At 45.8% G+C, this 24,712-nt stretch overlaps 1 protein-coding gene across 1 annotated transcript in view; it reads left to right on the top strand.

Annotated features, from left to right (window-relative positions):
• zfhx4 (zinc finger homeobox 4) overlaps positions 1–24,712 on the top strand; it is an 82,046-nt gene that overhangs the window by 7,581 nt on the left and 49,753 nt on the right. The window contains exons 2-5 of the mRNA XM_053413061.1: positions 13,856–16,388; positions 16,814–17,026; positions 17,459–17,753; positions 19,473–20,014. Coding sequence (XP_053269036.1) covers positions 13,902–16,388; positions 16,814–17,026; positions 17,459–17,753; positions 19,473–20,014 — 3,537 coding nt within the window. The 5' untranslated portion in view covers positions 13,856–13,901. The remainder of the gene's footprint in view (positions 1–13,855; positions 16,389–16,813; positions 17,027–17,458; positions 17,754–19,472; positions 20,015–24,712) is intronic.

The raw sequence follows: 24,712 nt of genomic DNA, 5'->3' as shown, positions 1-24,712 counted from the left end.
CCAGCGCTCCACTGAGGAGCATGACGTGGTTTTTGAGGCTCTTTTGGCTCTGTTATGGGAAGGGGGCATGTTATCTGTAGGAAATGTAATTTTTGTCCTCATTGAAATCATTCATTATTGAGCTTGGTTATCTAAATGTTTTTGTTGCTGTTGGTCCAGCGCCAGTTAGGATTGCGTTACCCCCTCACTCTCTCTCTCTCTCTCTCTCTCTTTCTCTCTCTCATGTCTATGTCTGTCTCTTTCTCTCTCTCTCTCTCTCTCTCTCATCTTGCCAGGCCTTCATCGGTCTCTTAAGGGAAAATAGAAAAGAGGGGGATTTTTCTCTTCCCTCTGTGCTCTGTCCCGTTCTCAGGCTCTCGTGCCTATTTTGCATCAGCCGCCTCATACAGGATATTAGCCGCAGAAGAAGGAAAAAAAAAAAAAAACACGGGTCAGGGTATTTCATTTAGAATAATATGTTTATTCTTTTCAATTTCAAAGTGGAAATGGAGGGAAAGGGCGGGGGGGTTTCTGTCGGGTGGGGAAAGAACAGTCGGGCCGTGTGTTAGGGGACTCTGTCTGTTTGATCCCAGGTCCTGTTGGTTCTGGGGTCGGCTGAGATTCCCAGGTTCAGGTCAGATTAAACAAAAACCCGAGGCCCTCTCTATTTCGCTCAGACTGTCTCACGGATGCCACGTCTGTGGATGTTGTTTTTTCCTTTTGACAGACATGGCAGACAGGGGAGTTAATAGTGAGCAGCGGTAGGGGAATTTGAATGCAACGCTCACCCTCCTCCTCCTCCTCCTCCTCCTCGCTGATATCTCTGCACCTTTGCTTCATTACTGTACATTTCCGCCACTGCTCATTTCACCCCCCCGCGAATCAGTTTAGACTCGACGCTTCGGTTACCTTTCAGACTGTGACATTTGTTTGTCCTCTGTACTCCTCGATTCACTCCCTGTGAAGGACACCGTGCTCGGCCCGGCAGCTCCGTGCGATTGCCTCAAAGTCCTCATCTTACATATTCAACAAAGAATTCAGCAGCCTTCTGTCTCAGGAAAAGGTTTGTCCCTCTTGTACTTACCAAGTAGCAGGAAAGAAAAAACAGCCCTTACCAAAGGTTATATGCCACATTTTATCGATTGCTCTCAGAGGTATTTTCATAGTTGTAAAAGCTGGTGAGGCTAAAAACAAAAAGCAGCAAAAAAAACAACAACTGCCCGGCTACCTGATGCAAACAGAAGTTAAAAAAAGATGAGCTCAGGCTAAACAAGGGGGAGGGGTGAGTTAATGAATGACTAAGATTCTCCAGGTTTGAGAAAAGATACACCACAATAGCACGAGACGTCTCATGACAAATGATGCATTCTCTCCCTTGTTGGCCAAAGACAAAGGCGGGGATTGAAAAGGCTGAGAACCCAGTCATAGGACATATGCCCATAGAGAGAGCTCTAGGAAAAAAAATTGAGAAATAATAGATTGATTCTGTGTATGTGCAGAAATGATCGAATAAAATGTTCCGTCTGCGTCCGATCACCTTTACCTCTACTCCCCGGCTCATTCTCATTATTCTGTATGTGTGTGGACGTCTGCGAGCGCCTCTGTATGCATGCATATCGCATGTGTGCGACATGATTGGCGTGTGGTATTCCTGAAGGCAATAGCATGTGGATATCAAGGCCATTGGCAGGGTTCGTTAGGGAATAAGTGGATAATTAATTATGCATGAGTTGTGGGCATAAACAAACAGTGTAATGAGAGATGAGACGAATTTACCAAAGAATTTAACTCCAGTTGCACGGAGACCTTCTCAATTGTTTTTTTATATTATTTTTATTATTATTATTATTTTTATGAACTATATTCATTTGACCTAATGGACAGGATGTGTCTCAAACAGAAATATAGATATTACTATAGTTGCAGGTGACATATACATATCCCTCCCTATTTTTCCGACGTAGTTCCCAGTCTGATCTAATATAGTCAAAAAGAAAAGTATGTGTTCCCTCAACTCCCCTGAGGAGACTCCAGCCAACACTATCCCTCTCAAACCCTGCCTCTTTTTTTTTCTTCTGGCCTGGCACCAGTCGTGGAATAATCTTTAATTATTTGCTTTTAAAAGAAGAAAAAACGAAAATAAGACTGCTTTTTTTTTCTTCTTCTCCCGTGACAGTGAAGAAGAAGAGCAGAGCAGGCGCAGGAATGTTCTTGTATATGAAATTGTAGGTATTAACAGGGCTGGTTTTGTCAGTGGTTTTTCGCTGATGTATCAGCTCCCTGCCCCTAGACTAAATAAAGAAGGGGAGTTTCTGCCGTGTTTCATCCCCGCTGAGATGAGCCGATATAGGGAGGCTATAGAGGGAATTGTTAAAAAAGCAAAGTATGGCGGAGGAACGGAGCTCTGCCTTAACGCAGTGCTTAAACAAGTGTCACGACGTGGTGATGGATGGTTCACTGGCCTTTGTGGCTTATTGGAGAGACACTCGCCCTCATACCAGGTTTTTATTAAAATAGACCACAGTGCATTTGCTTTGCCCTTTCCCGGCTATATATTACACATAATTAAAGAGAAATATACATATGTCTTTTTGAGCGTGACTTTGCTTCACGGTAAGCAGAAACAGTGTGTGCGTGTGTGTGTGTGTGTGAGAGATACTGCTGACTCTGGTCTTCAGCTGCCTCGTCACTGACCCCCCCATGGTCCCTCGGTTGCCACATTAAATGCATTGTAACAAACACACACACACACACACACAGACGGAAAGAAGCTTGAATTTAAATTTTTGGGATCAGTTTTCTATGCTACACTTTCGATTTCAGTATGGTTTGTCGTTTATTTAAAAATCATAGTGGTTATTTCTTAGAGTAATGGTTCCATTTCATCCCGGTTCCCTCTCAGCAGCCTGCCTGGCCCCGGATTTCCGTGACATGTCTTTCTTTTCCCCTTTTTCGATAAAGGAATATTGTGGCGCTAATCTAAAACCACACTAATTACATCTGACAGTTGTTTGTTTGTAGTGAAATCCAATTAAAATGTACACTTTTCAACTCCATTGCTCGTTTTTTTCTTCTCCCTCTCCCCCCACAGCCCTGCCGCCATTCTCTCTTTTCTTTTTTTTTGGGTCTCCCCCTTCCCTCCCACGGTAACCAGAAAAGAGCCTATGATGGCATAAATAACAACTGTGCTTTCCTTGTGGTTTTTGTGAGAAGAGGGCAAACTCACAACAGCTGTCAGAATAGGGGGTTTGTTTGAAAAGCAAATGGCTTTGGTCTAAAGTTCATTTGGAGACCTCTCTAATTAAATAGAGAGCCAAAAGCTTAAGTTAATTAGTAATTCCCTGGGTCCAGAAATTAGACCTGTCACGAGTGTTCGAGCTCTCGGGAAAAAAAGCCCCCAAAAGGTATGTGTGCATTTGTGTTTTCGTATGGTTTATTTTTTCTCCACAAAACTCTCATGCCCTCCCATCTCTGTAAACAAGTGTTTCCCGAAATGTGTGTTTTTATCCGCACTTTTTGTTACGCAAGGCCCCGCACATTCCCCCCCCCACCCCTCGAAAACGCTCGAGACATTAATGGCCTGTTTGTGGCGTGTCACAGAAGTGCTCGGGAGATGTTTAAGCGAGAGGCACATAGCTTGTGGCGTCAGTCAGGATACCTGCCCTATGATTATGTTTATGAAGATAATGACAGGGCTGGGGTCGCGCTGAGTACTGTCTTTAGAAAACAGTTGGGGTTTGAACTTTAAACTTTATTGTTACCCCTGGAAAAAGAACGGGAAGGCTCCGCTCGCCATGTCCGAGAAACGTCTTCGCGATTAACAAGGTGTCTCTGTCTTCTCTGACTTGACTCACTGTAAAAGCAGATGTTCTCTTCTCCTCTCTTCTCTTCTCTTCTCTTCTCTTCTCTTCTCTTCTCCTCTCTTCTCTTCTCTTCTCTTCTCCTCTCTTCTAAGAACAGGTTACGCAAAGCTGACATTGACACAATTGAGAGACACGATGTCCCTACTTGTTCAGACCACGTTACAGCAATAATAAGCATTTGAAGACGCTGCTGTGAAACGAGGCATCGACTCTCCACTTTGAAAAGCACTATCCCCTCGCTGCGCCACGGGCCTGTTTTTCGGTCAACTGATACTGATAGGCGTCTTTCACCAAATAGGGCAGCATTTGTGACATTTTTTCCCCCCTCTCCTAAAAAGGAATGAACTTTTGGCAGCACGTAGCGGGAGTTGCTACATTAGTTTGCAATGCCTCATATTAGGTTCCCAAATATCAGCGGGACTTAACTGCTCTTGCAAAACTGATTTCAAGCGCTGGAAAAGTGCTTCATGTTAATAATTTCAGGCCGCTGAGCCCGTGACCGGGAAAAGTATTTTAGGGCTCTATCGTTGCTGTTTAGTTTTTTTGGGAGTCTTAAAATAAGTCACACGTACAAGTTGTTTCACAAGCAGCAGTGTTATCTTAACATAAAATAAGCAAAGGATCCGAGGCTGGATGTGGTTGATACAGCATAACCAGCCGTTTATATTTGCCAGGTGGATGTGAAACGTCTGCGTCAGAGACTGCTCCCTGTGTCTGTCTGTTGAGTGTGTGCTATCCTTGACTGACGTGGACAGTGTTTGCTTAACCTCTTCTGCGCTGCACTACCACGGCCTTGTCAATTTAAGTGTGTGTGTGTGTGTGTGTGTGTGTGTGTGTGTGTGTGTGTGTGAGAGGGGGGAGAGAGAGGGTGAAGGAGAGAGTCCAGCAATGGTAGCTTTCATTTTTCACTTCCCCAGCAGATTTTTTTGCCAAACAAACCTGCTGAGAGGCAGAGTGAGAGATATCGAGGGGTCTGAATCAACACAAGCCAGAGATATTTGTCATGTCGTTTTCCTGGACTGGTCTATGATGGTGGGCATCTGCACACTCCATAGTGAAAACATACATTTTAGAGTTTTCAAATCAGCAAGGAATCCTAGCCCTAACCAAGCCACTACCTTTGTACCTTTTGTACAGTGTGGTATAAAAGGCACGACATTCCCGTTTTAACAGGCTGTGTGAAAGGGGCTTATAGTATTGCGGTTATTCGGTTGTGTGTGTGTGTGTGTGTGTGTGTGTGTGTGTGTGTGTGTGTGTGTGTGTGTGTGTGTGTGTGCACGGTCCCATGCTTTTGGCCCCATCCGACAGATAAGGTTGTGATTTATGTAACAGCTAAGCCCTTTCATATTGTGTATGTTGTACCTTACAAGAGCATGATGCGCCGGCTAGATTAATATTTATTTAGCGCAGGCAAATCAAGGATTAAGCAGTCATCATTTTAGCACTAATCCACGTCTCCGGTGAGATGCAGAGACAAAGAGAGGCAGATTACTAAACACATAACACCGCAAAACCACAATTAGTTGGTGACTCGCTCTCCCCAACTGGGCAGAAAAAAGGGACCGACAGGAGATTGGCAAATGTGCACAAACACGCAAAGTTGAATTTTAATTTACTTGCTCTCACAACCTATTGTCGTCGCTGTCGGTCGACCTCTCTCCGACTTTTCACCACCCGTTCTCACCCTCCTTCCTTCAAAAGAATCCCTCTTTGAAATTAGCGGTGGTTTGTCTGATTCACTCATCTGACGTAAATGTGTCTCATGATCTTTCCACTGTCCGAACACACATGCGCACACACGCACACACACACACACACTCACAGACACACACAGGCTGACTGACACACATGCATGAGCAATGAATACTTCTTTCTTAGCTCCAACCACGTGGGAGAGGGACAGTTTGCTTATACTGTATGAGTCTATGTCTGTGTGTGCGTGTGTGTGTGTGTGTTTGTGTGTGCGTGTGTTATGAGAGTTACTTGGGAGTCTGTAAATAAAATTACATTCTTTGCTAATTGAGTTAAACTGCTTTGCTGGAGATGTGGCAAAAAAAAAGATGAAAGCTCCCAGTGTATGTTTTGTGTTTGTGTGCCGCAAGTGTGTGTGTGTGTGTGTGTGTGTGTGTGTGTGTGAAGTTGAGTGCGTAGGGTGGTAATGCAGTTAGCTCTTAGCGCTCTAAAGTGGTAACCAAGTATACCGTGTGTGCATCGCCGTAGTAAGGTATAACGTTAAGCATAGGCAGAACCAAATTTGGAAAAACAATGAACAAAGAGATGAAGCAGAAAAAAAAAAAAAAAGTGTGTGTGTGTGAATGTGTGTGTGTGTGACTTTGTTCGTTGGAGTGTGTGTGGTGTGTAGGAGGGCAACCCTCACATGGGGAGCAACAACAAGGAAACAGCAAAGGGGCCAAATAGAGCACTGGAGGAACTGTTGCAGTGTAGCAAGAGGGGGTGGGGGGGCTGATATGAGAAAGGGAGGGTGGTGGTGGTGGTGGGGAAGGGGGGGGGGGTCCAAAACCAGATGTGAGGGCGATTGAGAGAGAATAAAAAAGAGAGATAAATAAAAAAAAAAAGAATGAACAGACGTGTCATGCTGCGATAGAGAAAGACAGGCAGAAGCTCAGAGAGAGAGAGAATGCCATCCTCAGTTCCCCTTTGCCCTCCTTCCTCTCTCTCTCACCCGGCCACTGAATGCTAATAGCTTTTCTGCTTCACCCCCCCTCCACACACACACACACACACACAAATAGCCGCACATATACACCCCCCCCTCCAATCCCTCCCCATGGACACTGCGGCATTGTTTGTGGCAGTGCTTCTATTCTTTCAAACTTAATTACCTTCTTGCCTTTTGTGGCGTCAGGGGCTGGAAGTTTTGCTCCGTGGCGCTGGAGGTCGTCACACATTCTTTTGGCGGTGCATTCCCTTAATCTTGAGGGTGGAGGTGGAGGTGGAGGGCGAGTGGGTGGGTGGGTGGGTGGGGGGGGGGGGGGGGGGTAAAGAGACAGAGGAGAAGAGTCTGGAGACTAGAGCTTTTACCAGGGCGTGCTTCAAAGGTGGTTATAGTACACCGCCACCACCGCCCGCGCCCCCCCCTGTGCACGTGTGCACGGTCATAATAGTCGGGGCATAGGCTGCCCTTTGTTTGTGCGGTTCATTTCCAATCAACCCTAATTAACTAGAGAGTGTTTCCAGATTGCCGGCAAAAGAAAAATCCCCCTTTTTTTTCACTCCCATTGGTCTTTGCTGTTTTGAGTTCGAGGAAGTGGAGGAAGGAAAAAAAAAAAACTGGAGGCATTAGCTATGTAGATTGGCTTTGCCTTTGATGCTGGAAAAATCTTTAGCAGGGGCAGTAAGTGGTGACTGCGACCCGGCAGTGTCTGACTGTTTATTTTCATGTTTCAGTTTGAGTTTAGTTTGAAATATTGCCTCTTCAGAGGCGTGAGACTTGTGAATATATTTAGACTGGACTGTGTAAGCACAAAGTCCATTTGTAAAAACGTTAAATCCAGTCAAAGTTGTCTTTAATCCATTAAACTTTGTCTCCATGAAGCCATACAAGCAGCGGATAAACACTGGTATTGACTTTGGACCCACATCCAAAGAATCATAATGAAAAGCTGCTTAATGGAAATAGATGTAACTTGTGCTCTGTATATGCTTAATAGGATATTTTTCAGTGGACTGGAGCTCATGAGAGATTTTTTCCCCCATCAGCCTGGTTGAAGTTAGGCTACGGTGAAATCTGATCCTAAATCAGATTTCAGGACTCATCAGTGGAGTGATACGACACCGACGGAGAGGGGGAAAAAGGCAAACATGACCTGTGGGTCCACAATTCACTCATGCGGTCAACAAGTTTGTTTGTGTTTGCTTGACTAGCTTTGCTTCCCATTACATTCTCATCTCACATTTTGCTGCTTATATACTCTATGTTACTGAGATATATATAATTTTTTCAAACAATGGACTATCAGCTATGGACCTCGGGGCGGTTGGGTGTAATGTTACCTGAGCAACCAATGAGACCAATTAACTTGTCATCAACCTGAGGGATAGAACCTGCATACCTGCTCCAGGAGAGGAGAAAAAGGCCACTTCCATCCATTCCATTTCTGCTCATTATCCTCGTTCCCCCTCTTCCTCTAAATCCCTCCATTCTTCTGCCTCCCTCCCTGCAAACCAAGATCATTGCTCATGTAGGCGTAATTTTGATTTTGATTCGCTAAAAGGCATTTTTTGCCGAGACGGTAATTTGTCGAACAAGATTCCTGTGCTAAATGGAGTGGCGCTTGCTTTAGGTGTCTGGGCTGCACCTTGCAATAATGATAAGGTGTCTCTGTGGTAATGAAGGCCTGTGCTCGCGAGGGAGAGGACAGACGGACAGGAAAGGGTGTGGGGACATGTGGAAGATCTCCTCCATATAAAGTCTAATATTACACCTCTGGGCAAGACAAAACAAGAGCTGCGTGAAAACTTATGGTGAGGTACAGAAGACACAGAAACAGTTGATCATGCACATATCCTCTCTTGCCTTCTCCTTTTTGCCATTTTCCTCCCTGTCCTCTCTTTTAAGACTTTAAACCGAACGCATTAGGCCCTCTTCTGTAATTCTGTGCATGTGCCTGTGCACGCATGCATCAGCGCTCTTTGCTCCTCTATCGCCCGCTCGCATTGTGAAGAGGGAGATAGTTCCCTCCTCCTCCGTCCACTTTGTTTTTCTCATCCCTCCGTTTCTGCATGGCAACAAATAAACAGGTCTAATTAGACCAGAGTAGGCCTATTCATGGCCCTGACAGTGGGAGATGGATGCAGGGGCTTTCACAGCGTCCTTCGCCTTTGTCTTTGGCTAACGCTTGGTGACATTTTGATAGAAGATTTGGTGTTAGACTGAGGGGCCACATGCAGAGAGAGGGATGACCTTCGAGGAGACCTCGAGGGGTGGACATATAGCCCTGTCTTCTGACTTTGTTGTTTGACTTTGCCGGGCTTTACGGGTCACCTTTAAGATTCAGCCTGGATTTAATTTCCCCGCTTATTACATACGCTCACGTGTGTGTGAGGGAACATCTCAGAACTCAAGATGACCACGTCCCAAAGCACAGATCTGCCTAATTCCAGTGTTTACAGATGTTATAAATATTCACAGCGGCATTAACATCGCTGTCTGCCCTTGCGTTAAAATGTCGGACAGTTAGCGACGACGAATTGGAACTCAGCAGATTCCCCGTGTAAACAAAGACGACAGTGTGGCGACGTTGCAATTACAGGTTTGGCATTTAACAGGCTGCGACTCTGGGTAATGTGCGATAGTCTTGACAGGAGGACAAAAGCAGGACGAGGACTAACTCACATTCGTGGGAGCTCAGCACCACAGCCCTTGCACTGTGGACACTTTTTTATGCCTCACGAGCACATTTGTTTGGAGTGAGCCGGCTTCAAAACATAGACATGGAGCGCCTGACGAATGTAGTTTTAACCTGTGTGGTGGTTTTCCCACAACACATTTGTCCACGTTCTGACTTTTTGTAGGATGCGACAACTTCTACCTGCGTGCTTTACTAGTCAGACAGACAGAGAGAGAGAGAGAGAGAGAGAGCGGAAAAGTGGGAAGACGAGAAAAAAAAAAGGGAAAAAAGCGGAGAAATCCCCTGCTTTTGACTGCCTCTCTGTCTCTGGGGGAGCTATGGAAAAGCAGATGGAGGGATATGGAAGAGAGAGAGAGAGTTGAGGGAAGAGAAGAGGAGGAGGGGGGGAGAAAAACAATAGGCCAAGGAGTCTCTCAGCCCCTCTCTCTCCCATCAGAACTTGCAGTGTCCAAAGCAGGCATTCCTGGGCTATTATTTGCCTCTCACTGAATCTGATCTGCCACTTTAATTACCTTAGTGTGTGTTTGTGTGTGTGTGTGTGTCTGTCTGTGTGTGTGTTTGTGTGTGTCTAAGAGAGAGAGTGAGAGAGAGTGAGAGAGCCTGTGTGCATGTGCATGCGTGTGAAAGCAAAGGGGACATGCTTAATTAAAAAACAGAGGTGGGAGCGGCTCTGGCCATTTCTTTTGTTCTTCTGTTACAAGAAGGGGAACTGTTTCCGCGGTGTGGAGAGACCGGGGCTTTATTCTTAGTTTCTCACTCTCCCTTTATGTATCCGTCCATCTATCGCTCTCTCTCCGGTGGAAGTAGCCTGGTTGGTTAGCAGAGCAAAGGAAACCAGTGGGGGACACAGAGAGCGAGAGGGAGAGCGAGAGAGGTTTCTGAGCGAGCGGTAACATGATCCGCCTTAAAAGAAGCAGTAGTGGGCACCGCTGCTGTGAAAGGTGCGAAGCCCGGGGAACGGAGCAAAATGAAAAAGAAGCAAGCCGTATAATCTTTCCACCCATTTACTCTCGAGACGAAAATGTCACGTAATCAGCTTTCACAGAGCTCATTACAAGTTTATTATTTAGATCTGCGCAAATCTAACAATCTCGCTCCCTCCGAGCTCAGGAAGGCAGACGAGGGAAAAAATCCACTTGATTGCAAGACCAGACATCGTATTGTAATACTCCTCCGGACGGCCATGCTAAATTGACACATGCTGAATGGATCAGGGTTGCAAATGCGAAGAAGTTTGGGAAACATTAAGCACAGGTCACATGTTGTTACCCACTTTGTGTGCCAGTGTTCTGTCGGTGTAGCAGCAGAATTACTGGGTTGAATAAGAACCAGAGGTAACAAATTAATGGACGCGTTATTGCGTTATCGTTGGCAGGCGGCGCGCGTGTAAACAGCTGCTAACCTGTTAGCATTAGGGGCGATATATCAGTGCCAAGTGCTTAACACGTTGGCTTATCCATAAGACATAATTCCATACTTAAGGTGTTCGGAGATGCATAATTCATAAAGTGCGGTGTTTTATGTCCGAGCCACAATTCAAAGGGGTTGCTCCCCAAATGAAATAAGCAGTCGAGTGACACCACTGACAAGTAGTAAATCCTGTCGTATGCATCGCATTAGCTCTAAAAACCCGCTGCTTCTGAACAGTTTTACACTCAATCACGTTTAACGCAAGCCACGGTGAGAGGGACGCCGGCGGTAAAATAAAAACTAAATGTATATGTTTCGTCGGCAGGGGCAGGTCCCGCCGTGTTGTTTTGGTGCAGAGCGTAATGAATGAATTATGGTGGAAGAAAAGGAACTGAGAGAGTGGTAATTTGAGTGGAGCCCTTTATTTTATCTTCTTTTTTCTCCCCCCCGCGCAGCCAAATTAATCTTCTTTTATTCTGCTGCCATATAACAGCAGTGCAGCTAAAGATGAAGATATACGTTTATGGAGAATCTGTGTCTGTTTATGCCGTGCGCTCTTATGGCGTGACGCACGCTTAGCCTGCTTCCGCCCCTCGCCTGCTCAGAATGCAGAGCTAATTGCCATTAATGTCTTTGCGAGTGTGACTTAACATGCAGACAGGTGTGCAGCGTGGGCCCCTATAGGTGTCTGCGTGTTTTAAGTGTAGGCCCTATAGGTATCTATGTGTGTAACAGTCAGGTGGTGTTTACTGCATTTGCAGACAGGTATGTTAGTATATTAACTAACATACCTGTCTAGAAGAAAGAATAAGTTTTGACAGACAATTTACACTCCAAGTAGTAAACACCATTGATTTAAATACTTTTGAAATGTTGAATATTTTACTAATGTTTAAACTAGATCAATGTTTTACCCCCAACTTTCCAAAGTTATGCTCAGATGACTATTTTGTATTGATAAACACAGGCTGCACAGATAAGCAGAAAAATACATTTTCTGCTCCTTCTGAATTTTTCTTTAATCTCGCAAATAGAGACACAGAAGCGGAGTGAGACACGGAAAGGAGGGTGGGGGGAGGGAAGCATAATTTCTCTCTTTTAATCTATCACTAGTCCCCATGGAATCATCTCCGGGATATGTCAGATTAGACCTGATTATAGCGCGTGCACACACACACATGCACCCACAAACATACTCACACACATTTGATTTCCTACCTCACGCTTTTATTGTCCCTCCCACTGGCTTTGTTTAGCCCCTGGATTGATGCGGATTAATCCTCTAATTGCTTTGTAGCTTGGTTGTGATGGCGAGGGAGTGTAGGAAAAGAGAGAGAGAATTAAGCAGCAGGTGGATTGGGTTAAAGGTTAACATGGCTCTTTAAAGCTTTCTTTTAATGCCAGCTCATTTACACGCAAGCATCTGAAAGGCGCTGGTACTGTATCAAGTGGAGAGACCCTGCCACGCACAACTCGGTTTCATTTGTGGCGTTTCGCTGAGTAAGAAAGCGTTATCCTCCGAGTAGTAATGAAGATTCCATTTTCAATCTTTTAGTCTCTTTATCTTTATATCCAGATGTGGTTGTTTCTACTTGCTCTCATGATGAGAAATTAAGCCTGAGATTACAAAATGACATGATTTCGGGGTGCCCTGTGTTTGTGGGTTTAGGAGACTCCTGCTCTACGTTCTGCGCGCAAGTGTGTTTGTGTGCGCCTTTCCATTTGTGCCTTGTTGTGAAAAGCCAGGAGATTGGAGTAGTGAGGGGTTGAGAGATGGGCGGCCGCCCAGGATTGATAACATCTCACTGGTATTCCAAACATCATTCCTCATGGAAGCTTGTTCTCTCTCTCTCTCTCTCTCTCTCTCTCTCTCTCTCTCTCTCTCTCTCTCTCTCTCTCTCTCTTTCCTGTTATACTCCTGCATGAAGAAAAACATATGGATGAAATATTCTTTAATTTCCCGATGTATTCCTGTGTTAGATCCTCCCCTCCGATATTTCCCCAGCGGGCAGCATTCTGCATTTCCACATGTTCAAGCTCAGTCGTGCACTTAGCAGAATGGCAATATTCAGTCTCTTACTTCCCTTCGTCCGCACAGAGACAGTCATACCTTCGGGGCATTAATAGGTTAATAGGTGCTGCCTAATTAGATACTCCTGACTGGTAAGAACATGCCAAGACCGATTTAGCCAGTGATTGAGGACTCCTCAAACTCCACTCTCCTCTTAAAGGCAGACACTAACCTTTCTGCCTATGTGGTTTTTTGATGGACTAATCTGCGTTATTCTTGTCAAAACTGTCCCTTTGAAGGTATGCAGAGCCAGTATGTTCTAGCTTGAAATCATCATCTTATATCAGAGCATACCTGGGACACAAAAGATAAAAATCTGCCATCAGAATAGCTTTCAGTGGTATGACGATCGAAGAGTCTGTTTAACAGAAAATTGGGTTATTCCTATAAACGTAACTATTGCCAGCTGCCATGGGAGCTGCTTCATTCATTTATACCTTATTTCCCTTGTGTCCAAGCCCTGATTCCTAAGGTCAATAGAAGACCAAACCTCTTTTTTAAGAATGGGATTTTTTGGGGATGTGTTTGTTACAAACTATCTCAATCTGTCACGTGTAAGACGTATATTCAATTGGGAACAGTTTGGTTCTCCACCTTTTCTCCTGGTGCTAGGTTATTGTATTTGCAGTGGTAAGCAATGTAGAGGTAGACATCTGTCGTGTTTTGTTCCATCTAACCTCCAACTGAGGAGCGTTTGGTGTGTACGATCCAGAGTGGATTGGATTAGTATTGAAGGAGGAAGTGTCTTCCAAAACATTTGCCACGATCGTTCCCGACAGCATTCAAGACACTGCCAAATTACTGGAGTTGATTTGTGTGGATATTCTGCAGGGGGAACAAAATCATGTGGCCCTGATAAACATTCTCTCAGTGGGATAATAACTCATACTTGAGGAAAACACAAACATATGCTCTTTGGACTGGTTAAAATAACCAATGATCGCTGCTTCCAGTGTTAAAATCAGCACCCTCTGCTTTAAGAATCAATCTTATCTGAATGAGACCATGAATGTAATTGAAACTGAGAATGAACGATGTGTGAGTTGGAATTAATGACAATAAAGTAATTGGTGTTTTAGATGTAGCCTAAGATATATGATGTTAAACAACATTAACTAAATCTGTCGTCCTTTCTCTATTTCTGTTTCCCCCCGACTCAGGTCCCTGTTAGGCTGGATGAGATGAGATCCCTATGTAGTGGTCGTCATGGCAACTTGTGACTCTCCCCCTATGGTGTCGTCACGGCAGCAGGAACATGGTGGCCAGAGGTTGGACGCTGCTGCCGAGGACAACTCCCTCATGGCCATGGAGACCAGTGACAGCAACAACGCCAACAACAACAACCAATCATCACCTGCCGCCGTTAGAGAGCCGGAGAATGGCCTTGGACAGCCTGTGGTGACCCCGCTGTCCACTGCTAGCCCCACCACTGTCAGTGCAACCACCGACCCTCTAACTGAACAGAGTCGGAGAGAAAGCTTTACTACCAGTAACAAAGGGAGTGTTGCTGGGACTTTACCAGGAGTAGGAGGAGGAGCAGTTTTGGGTTCGGACTGTTCTGCCCCAGCCACATCTCCCGTGGCACCGGCAAAGGAGATCCCCTGCAACGAATGTTCTAATTCCTTCTCCAGTTTACAAAAATACATGGAGCACCACTGCCCCAATGCCCGTCTGCCTACCCTCGGAGGTCACGAGGAGGGTGAGGAAGTTGAAGGGATGGTAGGGGATGAGAGTGAAGATGAAGGAGAGCATGAGGTGGGTGGTGCAGAAATGGGGGAAATGAACAGTGAAGTGGAAATGGAAGAGGATAGCGATGTGGAGAATCTGTGTGGTGATATCATCTACCAGCCCGATGGCTCTGCCTTCATCCTGGAGGACTCCAAAGAGCAGTGTGGCAACCAGGGGGGACTCTCTGGGTCTCTCCAATTCAGGGGCCTGCTGTCCCCCCAAACCTTCCCCAGTGTCCAGGCCTGCAGTGGCCAGAGTGGCCTGAGCCCAGGGGGGGAGCGGTTGGAGCAGCCCGCTGCACCCATGTCCTTCTACCCCCAGATCATAAACACCTTCCACATCGCCTCATCCCTGGGGCCTAAATCCCTAGTGGCTGACCACCCCTCCTTCCCAAATACCTCAGCTGGAGGGCTGGTGGGCGCTGGTCCCATGTTGCACAGTTTCCGTGTCTATGACCTCCGCCACAAGAATGACAAAGACTATCTTACAGCGGATGGTGCAGCCAAAAACTCCTGTGTGTCCAAAGATGTCCCTAACAATGTGGACTTGTCCAAGTTTGAGGGCTGCGTTGCTGATGGGCGGCGGAAGCCTGTGCTGATGTGTTTCCTGTGCAAGCTGTCTTTTGGCTACAGCCGTTCCTTCGTGACACACGCTGTCCATGACCACCGTATGACCCTGAATGATCAGGAGCAGAAACTGCTGAGCAACAAGCATGTCTCTGCCATCATCCAGGGCATCGGCAAGGACAAAGAACCTCTTATAAGCTTTCTGGAACCAAAAAAATCCCCCAACTCTGTGCTACCCCACTTTCCTACACCTGCCAACTTCCTAGGGCCAGACACGGGGCTCCGTGGATTGTGGAATGCTTTCCACAGTAGTGGGGAGAATGCAGATTCCCTTCAGGCAGGATTTGCCTTCCTGAAAGGCAGTGCCAGCAGCTCCTCCAATGACCAAATCCCCCGAACCCAAACCATGCCAAAGGCTGAGACCAACCCAAACCTCGGGGGAGGGGCTGGTGCCCACAGAACCTCCAGCGGGAGTTCTGCTGCTGCTGCCACTGCTGGTAACCTGGAAGGTCGGAACTCTGATAGTGACTTCAAAGGCCACGTTAGGGACACATGCACTTTGCAACCCAATGGGCCGGACCTGAGCCAGTACTCGCTTATCAAGCGGGAGCCCGGTGTAGTTGGAGACAGCTCAGAGCAGGATGAGGATGCTTACTCCAATGGTGGTGGAGTAGAAATGGAGGCAGATGAGGAGGAGGAGCGGGCCATGAACATGGCCATGACAGGCCAGCGGGCCGACAGCACCAGTAGCAAAGATTTCCCTCTCTTAAACCAAAGTATTTCCCCCCTTTCCAACAGTGTGCTAAAGTATAATAGTGACAGCAAAGGCCCTGCCTCAACCTCCTCTTCCTCCCTGCCTGTGTATGAGAAGCTAGAGATGGAGAAGAGCCGCCTATCCACTGCCCTGGCAGCTGCCAGAGAGCGGGAGAGCAGCAACGATTCAACCAGTGAAACCCTGGCAGCACGTGATGGATCATCGCCATCCTCCCACCCCCTTGACATGATGATGTTGCGCAGAGATGATGAGAGTCCAGGGCCTCTGTATCAACACACAGGAAATCCAAGTACGCCTGGAACTCCAGGGACGCCCGGTACCCCTGGTCCAGGTGAAGGATCACCTGGTAGTGGGGTGGAGTGCCCAAAGTGTGACACAGTCTTGGGATCTTCACGGTCACTGGGAGGGCATATGACGATGATGCATTCACGCAACTCCTGCAAGACGCTGAAGTGTCCCAAGTGTAACTGGCACTACAAGTACCAGCAGACGCTGGACGCTCACATGAAGGAGAAACATCCAGAGTCCGGTGGATCGTGTGCGTACTGCCGCACAGGACAGCCTCATCCTCGTTTAGCCCGGGGAGAAAGCTATACCTGTGGATACAAGCCTTTCCGCTGCGAGGTCTGTCCATCAAGTTTTTTGATGTTTATCGATTTTTGTTTTCCCTTTACATTTTATTTTCCTAATATTTTCTTTAGGTTTGATTTTATAAGCTACCTTGTCTTTGATGTTACCTAAGGTTTGGTTCTACATTTTAATCGAAAATATTTATTGTAATCTTAGCAATACAATGCCATTTGTTTTTGAAGCCAATTTGAGTCACAGGCATCTGGCCAGTAATGGTAATCACTACAACAGGACATCTTTGCTTGATTGGAAACTCAATGTCAAGGCCGGAAAGGAGAAATTCAATATGTTTGTCTTTCTCTTTGTGTCAACAGCTTTCCGGTCAAAAATCTGAATTGTGATACTTAGTCATGTATGATATTTGTTCAAAATGCAGATCACATTTATCATGCATCAATGTATTAATTCTTACCCTCTAGGTATGCAACTACTCAACCACCACCAAAGGCAACCTTAGCATCCACATGCAGTCGGACAAGCATCTGAACAATGTCCAAACGCTCCAGAATGGTGGTACTGAGACTCCATACACCCACAGCCATGTCAACCCTGTGCCCAGTGCCAGCCTTGGTGGAGGCTGCGGTGTACCCTCGCCATCCAAACCCAAACAGAAGCCCACTTGGCGCTGCGAGGTAATGAAACAAATAGAGAATTTGGCAGCAACATACCAGTTTGATTGTTGCACCGTCTACACAATGAGCCAGTTATACCACTCTGCGTCACTGGGTCTTTTATTTTTCTTGGCCACATCATCTGACCCCTGGTCATTATGAAACGGATTTTCTTACACATTCTAGCATTATCCACAAGTATTGCAGAAACCCGAAGAAATTTCACGATTATGGATGCATTACTAAAATGCCTACATTAGTGTTATTTTGTGGATTAGTTATTAAGATGTTGCTTATCTCTGCTGTTATTTCTAGTATTATATGAAAGTAAACTATAGTTTTAATAATAATTCATTATATTTGAATTTTAAGTTAAATATAATGCTGTGATGTTGATAATAAACTAGTTCAGATGATCTTTAATATTGAATTCACCCCATCTTGTTCCGATAGGTGTGCGATTATGAGACCAACGTGGCGAGGAACCTGCGGATCCATATGACCAGTGAGAAACACATGCACAACATGATGCTGCTGCAGCAGAACATGAAGCAGATCCAGCACAGCCTCCATCTGGGCCTGGCCCCGGCCGAGGCAGAGCTCTACCAGTACTACCTGGCTCAGAACATGGGCCTGGCAGGAGTGAAGCTGGAGAGCCCAGCCGGCAGCAGTGGCCCAGATGCCCAGATGATGATTAACCCATTCCAGCTAGACCCGGCGACCGCGGCTGCTCTTGGATCAGGTCTCGGTAAGTGACACTGTGGCTTGAATGAAACACAAGGATGCATATGTCAGACAAGTTTTACATACCCAAGGTGTGACAAAGAACTAAATAGGGTCCTTTACATTTTTTTTTGCCCTCAAGCTTTTTTCTTCTTTTCTTTTCTTGTGCTCATCTTTCACTTAGTCACTTTTATCTCTTTCATCTCATGTATCTGGGTATTGTTTTTTATCTTTTTGCCTTTTCTTCATCGCTCTCCATTTTTCTCCGTGCCCTCTCACCTTCTCCTTCCCGGCGCCCATCCTTTTAGCCTCGCCTCCCCCCCGCTGCACCCTCGCTGTCTCTTTCTCTTTCCCTCTTATCTCCTCTCTCATATTGTCCCTCTGTCATTGTCTCCTTTCTTTGACCCCTCTCACTGATTAAAAAATGATTATGAGACGCCACATGAGAATTATTCTTAATCTTTCAATTGTAATTTTCTTAAGTCAGCTTAATCCCCCCTCCCCCCCTCCATACACACCCAACCCTACCTTCACTCACCCTGGAGAGAGCGCACACGTACACACACATACACACACATACACACACACTCTCTCACACACAGCAGGAAGCGGATTCCCGTAGGAGTGAGGGAGATTTAACAATGACCCTGCAGTGTTACACACCCACTCCCTCCTCTAGTGTGGAGGTCACAGCCCAGCCAGCAGATGTACTCGCAGTGAATTACACTCATAACACACAGCTCCCCATAGTGAGTGCAGCTGTACATAGGTTTAGATGGTGTGAGCAGAATATTTACACAGTGTATTCAAAAACTCACACACACACACACGCACAAAGTGCATGCATGGATTATGTTTACATGCGTATATGCAAAGACACTATGTCAGATGTGCACCAAATTTGTTGGACACGATTTGCATCCATGTTTTGGATCCAAAATACAAACATAGAAATTGTTCTTACTAGCTGCGTTCAAAATAAAAAAAATAAGAAATGAATACGTAGCTGTTAAATCCTCTGTTCTCCAAATCTGACATTTTATCTAGAAAAAAAGAAATGACGAGCTCCTGGTAACTTACACACAGAGACAATGAAGGGATCAAACGAAAGAGTTAATTACATTTGTATGAATAGCAGATCCGCTCGGTGGGTGGGGAGGAGAAAAGAGAGAAAAAGTGTGTAATGCATTGATCAGCTTTCTCAAATCTGCGCGTCAATGGGAGAAAAGCCTGGAGCCCTGAAGCCGACGTCCCAGCATCACTGAGAGCAGTAATTAAAGCTACCTGATGAGCGAGTTAGCAAGTTGAAAAGGATGATTGTAATTGATCCCGATTCAATCCTATTAGGGTTTTTTATAGACAAGACTTTGTAAGGAGCGCTAGTCCTCTGTGCGGCTTTATTTTATCAAATCCTTTTGTGTGAGGGAGGCCTGCATAGAAGACTCACTTTTCTCTCCACACTTAATTTCATTAAATAAAAAGAGCCTTTTCTCTTTCTCGCCGTCATTTATCCCTCCACATGCATGTGAGCCTCTCATTTTCACCAGAGCTTTGTCTTTCTGTCATAGCTCTTTGTTTTTATGTACCACTCGTCCTGCTGCGCATGCCGTCTGCTTTTCTGGGTGACATGTTATCCCTCTGTGCTTCCATGTGTGTAACTCTACTTGAGGCTCTACCATTTAAACTCCTCTCTGTCTCCCTTTTTCCTCCCATTGTCTAACATGATTTTTTACTTTCTCCGCAGTGAATAGCGACCTTTCAGCTGAGCTGCGTCTTGCCAGTGGTCAACTGATGGCAGATGACCTGTCCCTGGTGTCCTCAGGCGGATTGGGGGGCATGTCCTCGTCGGACCCCTCCCTGTCCTCCCTGTCGCCGCCCATCAACGACCCCTCGCTGCGCCTCTACCAGTGCGCCGTGTGCAACTGCTTCTCCACGGACAGCCTGGAGGGCCTGAACGCCCACGTCAGCGCCGAGCGCTCCTTGCCCGAAGAGGAGTGGCGCTGCGTGGTGGGCGACGTCTACCAGTGCAAGCTCTGCAGCTACAACACGCAGCTCAAGGCCAACTTTCAGCTGCACTGCAAGACAGACAAGCACATGCAGAAGCACCAGCTGGTGGCCCACATCAAGGAGGGAGGCAAAGCCAACCAGTGGAGATTAAAGTGTGTGGCCATTGGCAACCCGGTGCACCTCAAGTGCAACGCCTGTGACTACTACAGCAACAGCGTGGATAAACTGAGGCTACATGCCACCAACCAGAGGCATGAGGCAGCCGTCCGTCTCTACAAGGTAAAGAAAAACACGTATACCGTTTGTGAGTGGCCTGCAGAAACATTACTCCTCTCGATTGAAAAAAAAAACTACATGGGAGGAAGAAAATCTCAAGACATTCTGAGGTTAAATAGTTTTTCAGGACACTGACATCATATTAATACCACACAATGCAGTTCTTCCAGTTTTTATACATCTGATGGGAGCACCACTCATATTTCGTTCAGAAAGATGATACATGTTTTTGTTTACAAAGAATTTGCCCCCAACCTCTTAACCACAGCCTCACATGGATTAACAACAAAAAATTTCCCATGAAAATGGAACGAAAGAGATGGGGGGGTAAAAGGTCACCGTACCCAGGATGATGATTTCATCAGCTATGGGTAAATTATCTGCCTGTGACCGGCCGGCAGTTCTGTCACCATTAATTATACAGAAGTCATGTAGTGTCAGCGAGATTCAGATGTTTCGCAGTTTCGATTTTCTTCAGCTGCTTGTTATTCAAGCTGTAAATAATTCTGGAATAATTCAAGAATTTGTTTTCAGGATAAGGGTGCGGACGCGTATTAAGATCTGTTGTGTGGGAACAGTTGTACAATGAAAGTGGATCCCACCACACTCTATTCATATAACTTTTGATATGTCATGCTGAGGTGAGGCACAGATACACACAGGCAATATTCTTTAAAACGGATGTTTCCACACACCCGCACATTCTTTACATTATCAGTCATGTACACAGAGGTACAGCACTCCTTGTTTTTTTAGGCCGCTAGCTCAACATACTCTTTTTCCTTGGTCGTGACTGGGGCAGGGTTTCCACACCAGTTGCCCATCGGAGCGGCGAACCAACACACGTGTCTCTCACTTAACTAATTAAACTCTTCACACTCGGAGAAATAAACCGTTTCTTGCGGAGAAATCCCAACACAGCCGATATTTGGCATCTCCCTTTCCTCCCATATATTTAAGGTGATTTAGTTTGTCAGACGTCTCCTTCAGCTTAATAGGATGCTGTTACATTTCCGAGGCCTTGACCTACAGGACAGGATCAAGTGCATTACATTAATGAGGATTTCTTTACTACTGTATGCAACGTTTGGCTGTGGTAGGTGTTTGTGACTGCGTGTGTGTGTGTGTGTCTATAGGCCTCAGATGTAGAAACGGAGGAAATAGAAAAGATACGCTGAAATTATATTCAATTTAAACTATATATTGATATATTAAATGTGTATTATATTACAGAGATTCAGCTGTATTTGACAAAGCGCTGACGCAAGACAGGATGAGATGCAACAAAGATTCTGGACGGAATGTGAATCAGCTAAATTTAATTTACAAAAAGATACTTATTCTTTACAGTTCCACTAGACTTTATTCAATTATTTGTGGGGCCTGCGTTGCACACTAACATTTGAGGAACTGGATTTATTTGGAAATCTGTGACTGATTCTTACGGTTCCAAGGCTTGCCTGGATTAAGCATGCTGGCATTTTTAGGATTATTTAAAACAGTCGTAGTTGACTTAAACAGGATGTACATATTGACACGGGATTGGCCGACGGTCTGGCAGAGGCTGAACTTGGCATCGGATGAGTTGGAGATGTCTGTCCTAAGGGATTGTTTGCTAATTGCATTGAAATGTGGTACATCTCTAAATTCTTAACAAAAAAAGTATATACATCCTCTACTTTGGCCGACATTAGCTGAACCCTAAACCATAGGACTAACTCGATTAGTAGGACCTTCTCAGGGGTGTGTGTGTGTGTGTGTGTGTGTGTGTGTGTGTGTGATGCTTTTCAGAGTTTTGAGACACTTCTGGCAGTCATTTAAGTTGATTTAATATGACACAATAGCCAAATAGGTTACCACGGCTGCTCTGCACATCGGACGTCATGCAAAGGAGGCTATTTATATCAGCCGCGATTTTGTGTGCAAACCCGAGAAGCACAATCAACAGTGCAGAAATGAAAGAGAGCGGTTTGTCTGAGCTTACTCCTAATTTAGGCCGTACAAGAAAAGAAGGGAGTGTCCTCCGCAAGCACCAGTTTAGACAAGGCAAGTGAGGGTCATCCCAGTGCCCCCTCTGTGCACCCGTACACCCCTGTACGTCATCGACCCACCCACCTACCCCACGGGCCTCAACAAATCTGTTCCACAGATGACGCTTTTAATGCCTCTGGCAGAAATCCCACTATTTTACCCTTGGACATGTGGTAGTAAAGCAAGAGAGAGGGGGGGGGGGGGGGGGGGGGGGGAAGCATAGAGCAAGAGGAAAAAAAAGTCATTTCTTTATTTGACCAGAAAAACACCTCTCCTTTTATGTATTGGCAGAGGTGAAAAGCACATGGGGATGGAGGTAGCTTGGCGAGGGCGCATAAAAGATCCAAGTGTTGACGACTTTACCATCTGGTTTTTTGGAAACACAGAATATCTTTATGGCATGGGAAACCATTTGAAGATACAAACAAAAAGCATATTCAGGAGATTTTATGGCTGCTTTGTAGCAGCACTGCAGTACTTCTGAGGGGAATTGAGAGTTTAAAAGAGAGTTTTTTTTCTTTTCCAGACTTTGAAACAGCACAAGGAAAATGACATTTGCAGCACATGCACATCAAGTCATATGGTGTCCAGGGCACAACAGGTGGCGCAGGAAGTTGAGACCTTATATGGAATAAGCGGACATCAGCGATTTGCTGGTTTTTGGAGAGGAACGGCAGGGGATCTGATTGGTCCCTTGTTTGGTTTTAATGAGAATACTTCCACACAGGGTGCTTTTCCAGTTAGTTGCAAGTGAAACGTGTGTATCGAGCCTCGCTTTAGTATTATCACAGCTGTCAAACGTCGTAAATGACAAGATGGAATATGTCTTAACGTTTGTCTGCGAGCGGCCTGCGAAAGTTAAGTCTGCGTTAAATGGCGTCGAGGAACGGCGTGTCCGTAGCTGGCCGAGCTCGTGTTTAGCTTAGCATCGAACGTGATGATGTATGGCTTCGTTATGATTTTTAATAACAAACACTGGCCTTAATACACATGGAGACGGGAGTAAATCTGTCAGTGCCATTCTGTCAGTGCTGCAGGGCTAAGTAGGGGGTTGAGTTTGTAGCGAGCATGTGTGTGTGCGTGTGTGTCCACAGAGCTTTGAGGTTGAGAACTGGGCTGTGCTTGCCCCTGGGTCATTAGGAGTTGAGAATGTTCATGGTCAATGTGGCATGGTCAAGGACCACACACACACACACACAAACACACACGTATACACACAATGTGTCTCACAGGCGCACCTGTTTCTCAGATGGCTGTCCGAATAAATCTTAAACTGTCTCCAGCCACATCCACCCCACCCCTGTCTGTCTGTTCCGCTTTCCATCATAATTCAAGCAGAAATGGACGTCCGGGGTCCACTGGACATTTCCATATCTCTGTTTTTCTTTTCCTTTTTTTTTTATTAGTATTATTTTCCCCCTTCCTTCCCATCCCTTCCCCTCCCCACGCCTCTTTGAACTCCTAGTCTCATAAAATGCTAAACTTTTTATGATAGCGATGGAGCAGAGATGACATTTAGATGGAGGCTTTTTGTTAGTGGGACACATAAAGAAAAGGAACAGAGTGTTTCATTCCCCCTGTGTCTTCCTGATGATGTCTCACACTCTTTCACTCAGTCTGTCCTATACCCACTGTCTTTGTTTAGTCTCCGACTCTCTCTTTCTCTTATCCTCTCTCTCAGTCTCTCTCTCTCTCTCTCTTTCTGCCATTTCCCCTGGGGAGCCACAGATAGGCCATCTCATTACCCATGATCCTCCTGGTAACACCGTGGCAGAGAATCAAGGGGTGGGTGGGTGGTGGTTGTGGGGTTACGGGAGGAGGGAGGGATGGAAGTAAAAGAAGAAAAGAAGGAGAGGAAGAGAGGAGACTGGATTTGTTGATGCATCAGAGGAAGTCCTCTCTTTTCTTATTTTCATCGCCTCCTTTGTATTTTTCTTTCGATCTTTTTTTTTCTCTCCATCAACCAAGAGACGTGTTTTTTTCTTCCAATCTTCTACCCCCCCCGCCCCCTCCCCACACTCCCTCCCTCGCTCCCTCACATTTTATTCTCCTCCATCTCCTGCAGATGGAGATGGCTGTGCTTATGCATCTGTGATATTAAGTCTGCCGCTGTGCCTTGGCTATTAGCAAGGGTCAACCCTGCCCACTCTCATTTGAAAATCAAATGGCCCTATATATATGCAGCCCAAATTATTGGACTGTCATTTGGACTTGTGTGATGGGAAAATGGACAGGAGATTGACTCCAAAAGATTTGCATAAAAAGCCATTGTGCTGGTCGCCCGGAATAGAAAAATAAGAGAGTGGATCTGCTTCGAATGCACGGCGCCATTTATGAGACAATCACATTGAAATGCATATGTGCACACGGAGGGTATAGCATTACATACATTCACCAGCGACATGCACATGCACGTTCTCACCCTCTCGCCGACAGTAACTGCACATGTGATCAGGTTACCGTTTTCCACTTGAGCCCGTGTCCGCTCGTTTGCGACCCGCGTCTTTGTCTACGTACTCCGCAGACATGTAGTCTTCGGAGAGGGATGTTCGGAAACACTTCGCACAAGATGCTACCTGACTGCGAGATACAGATTTTCATGTTCCTGTCATGGAGACGAATGATGCCGCCAAGAGTTCACTTCGATGTTTTTCCCAGGGAGGGTTGTCA

This window comes from Pleuronectes platessa, chromosome 20 (assembly GCF_947347685.1).
Source record: "Pleuronectes platessa chromosome 20, fPlePla1.1, whole genome shotgun sequence".
Classification (NCBI taxonomy): domain Eukaryota; kingdom Metazoa; phylum Chordata; class Actinopteri; order Pleuronectiformes; family Pleuronectidae; genus Pleuronectes; species Pleuronectes platessa.
Note: the sequence above shows the minus strand (reverse complement) of the source record. Positions and strands in the feature narration are given on the sequence as shown.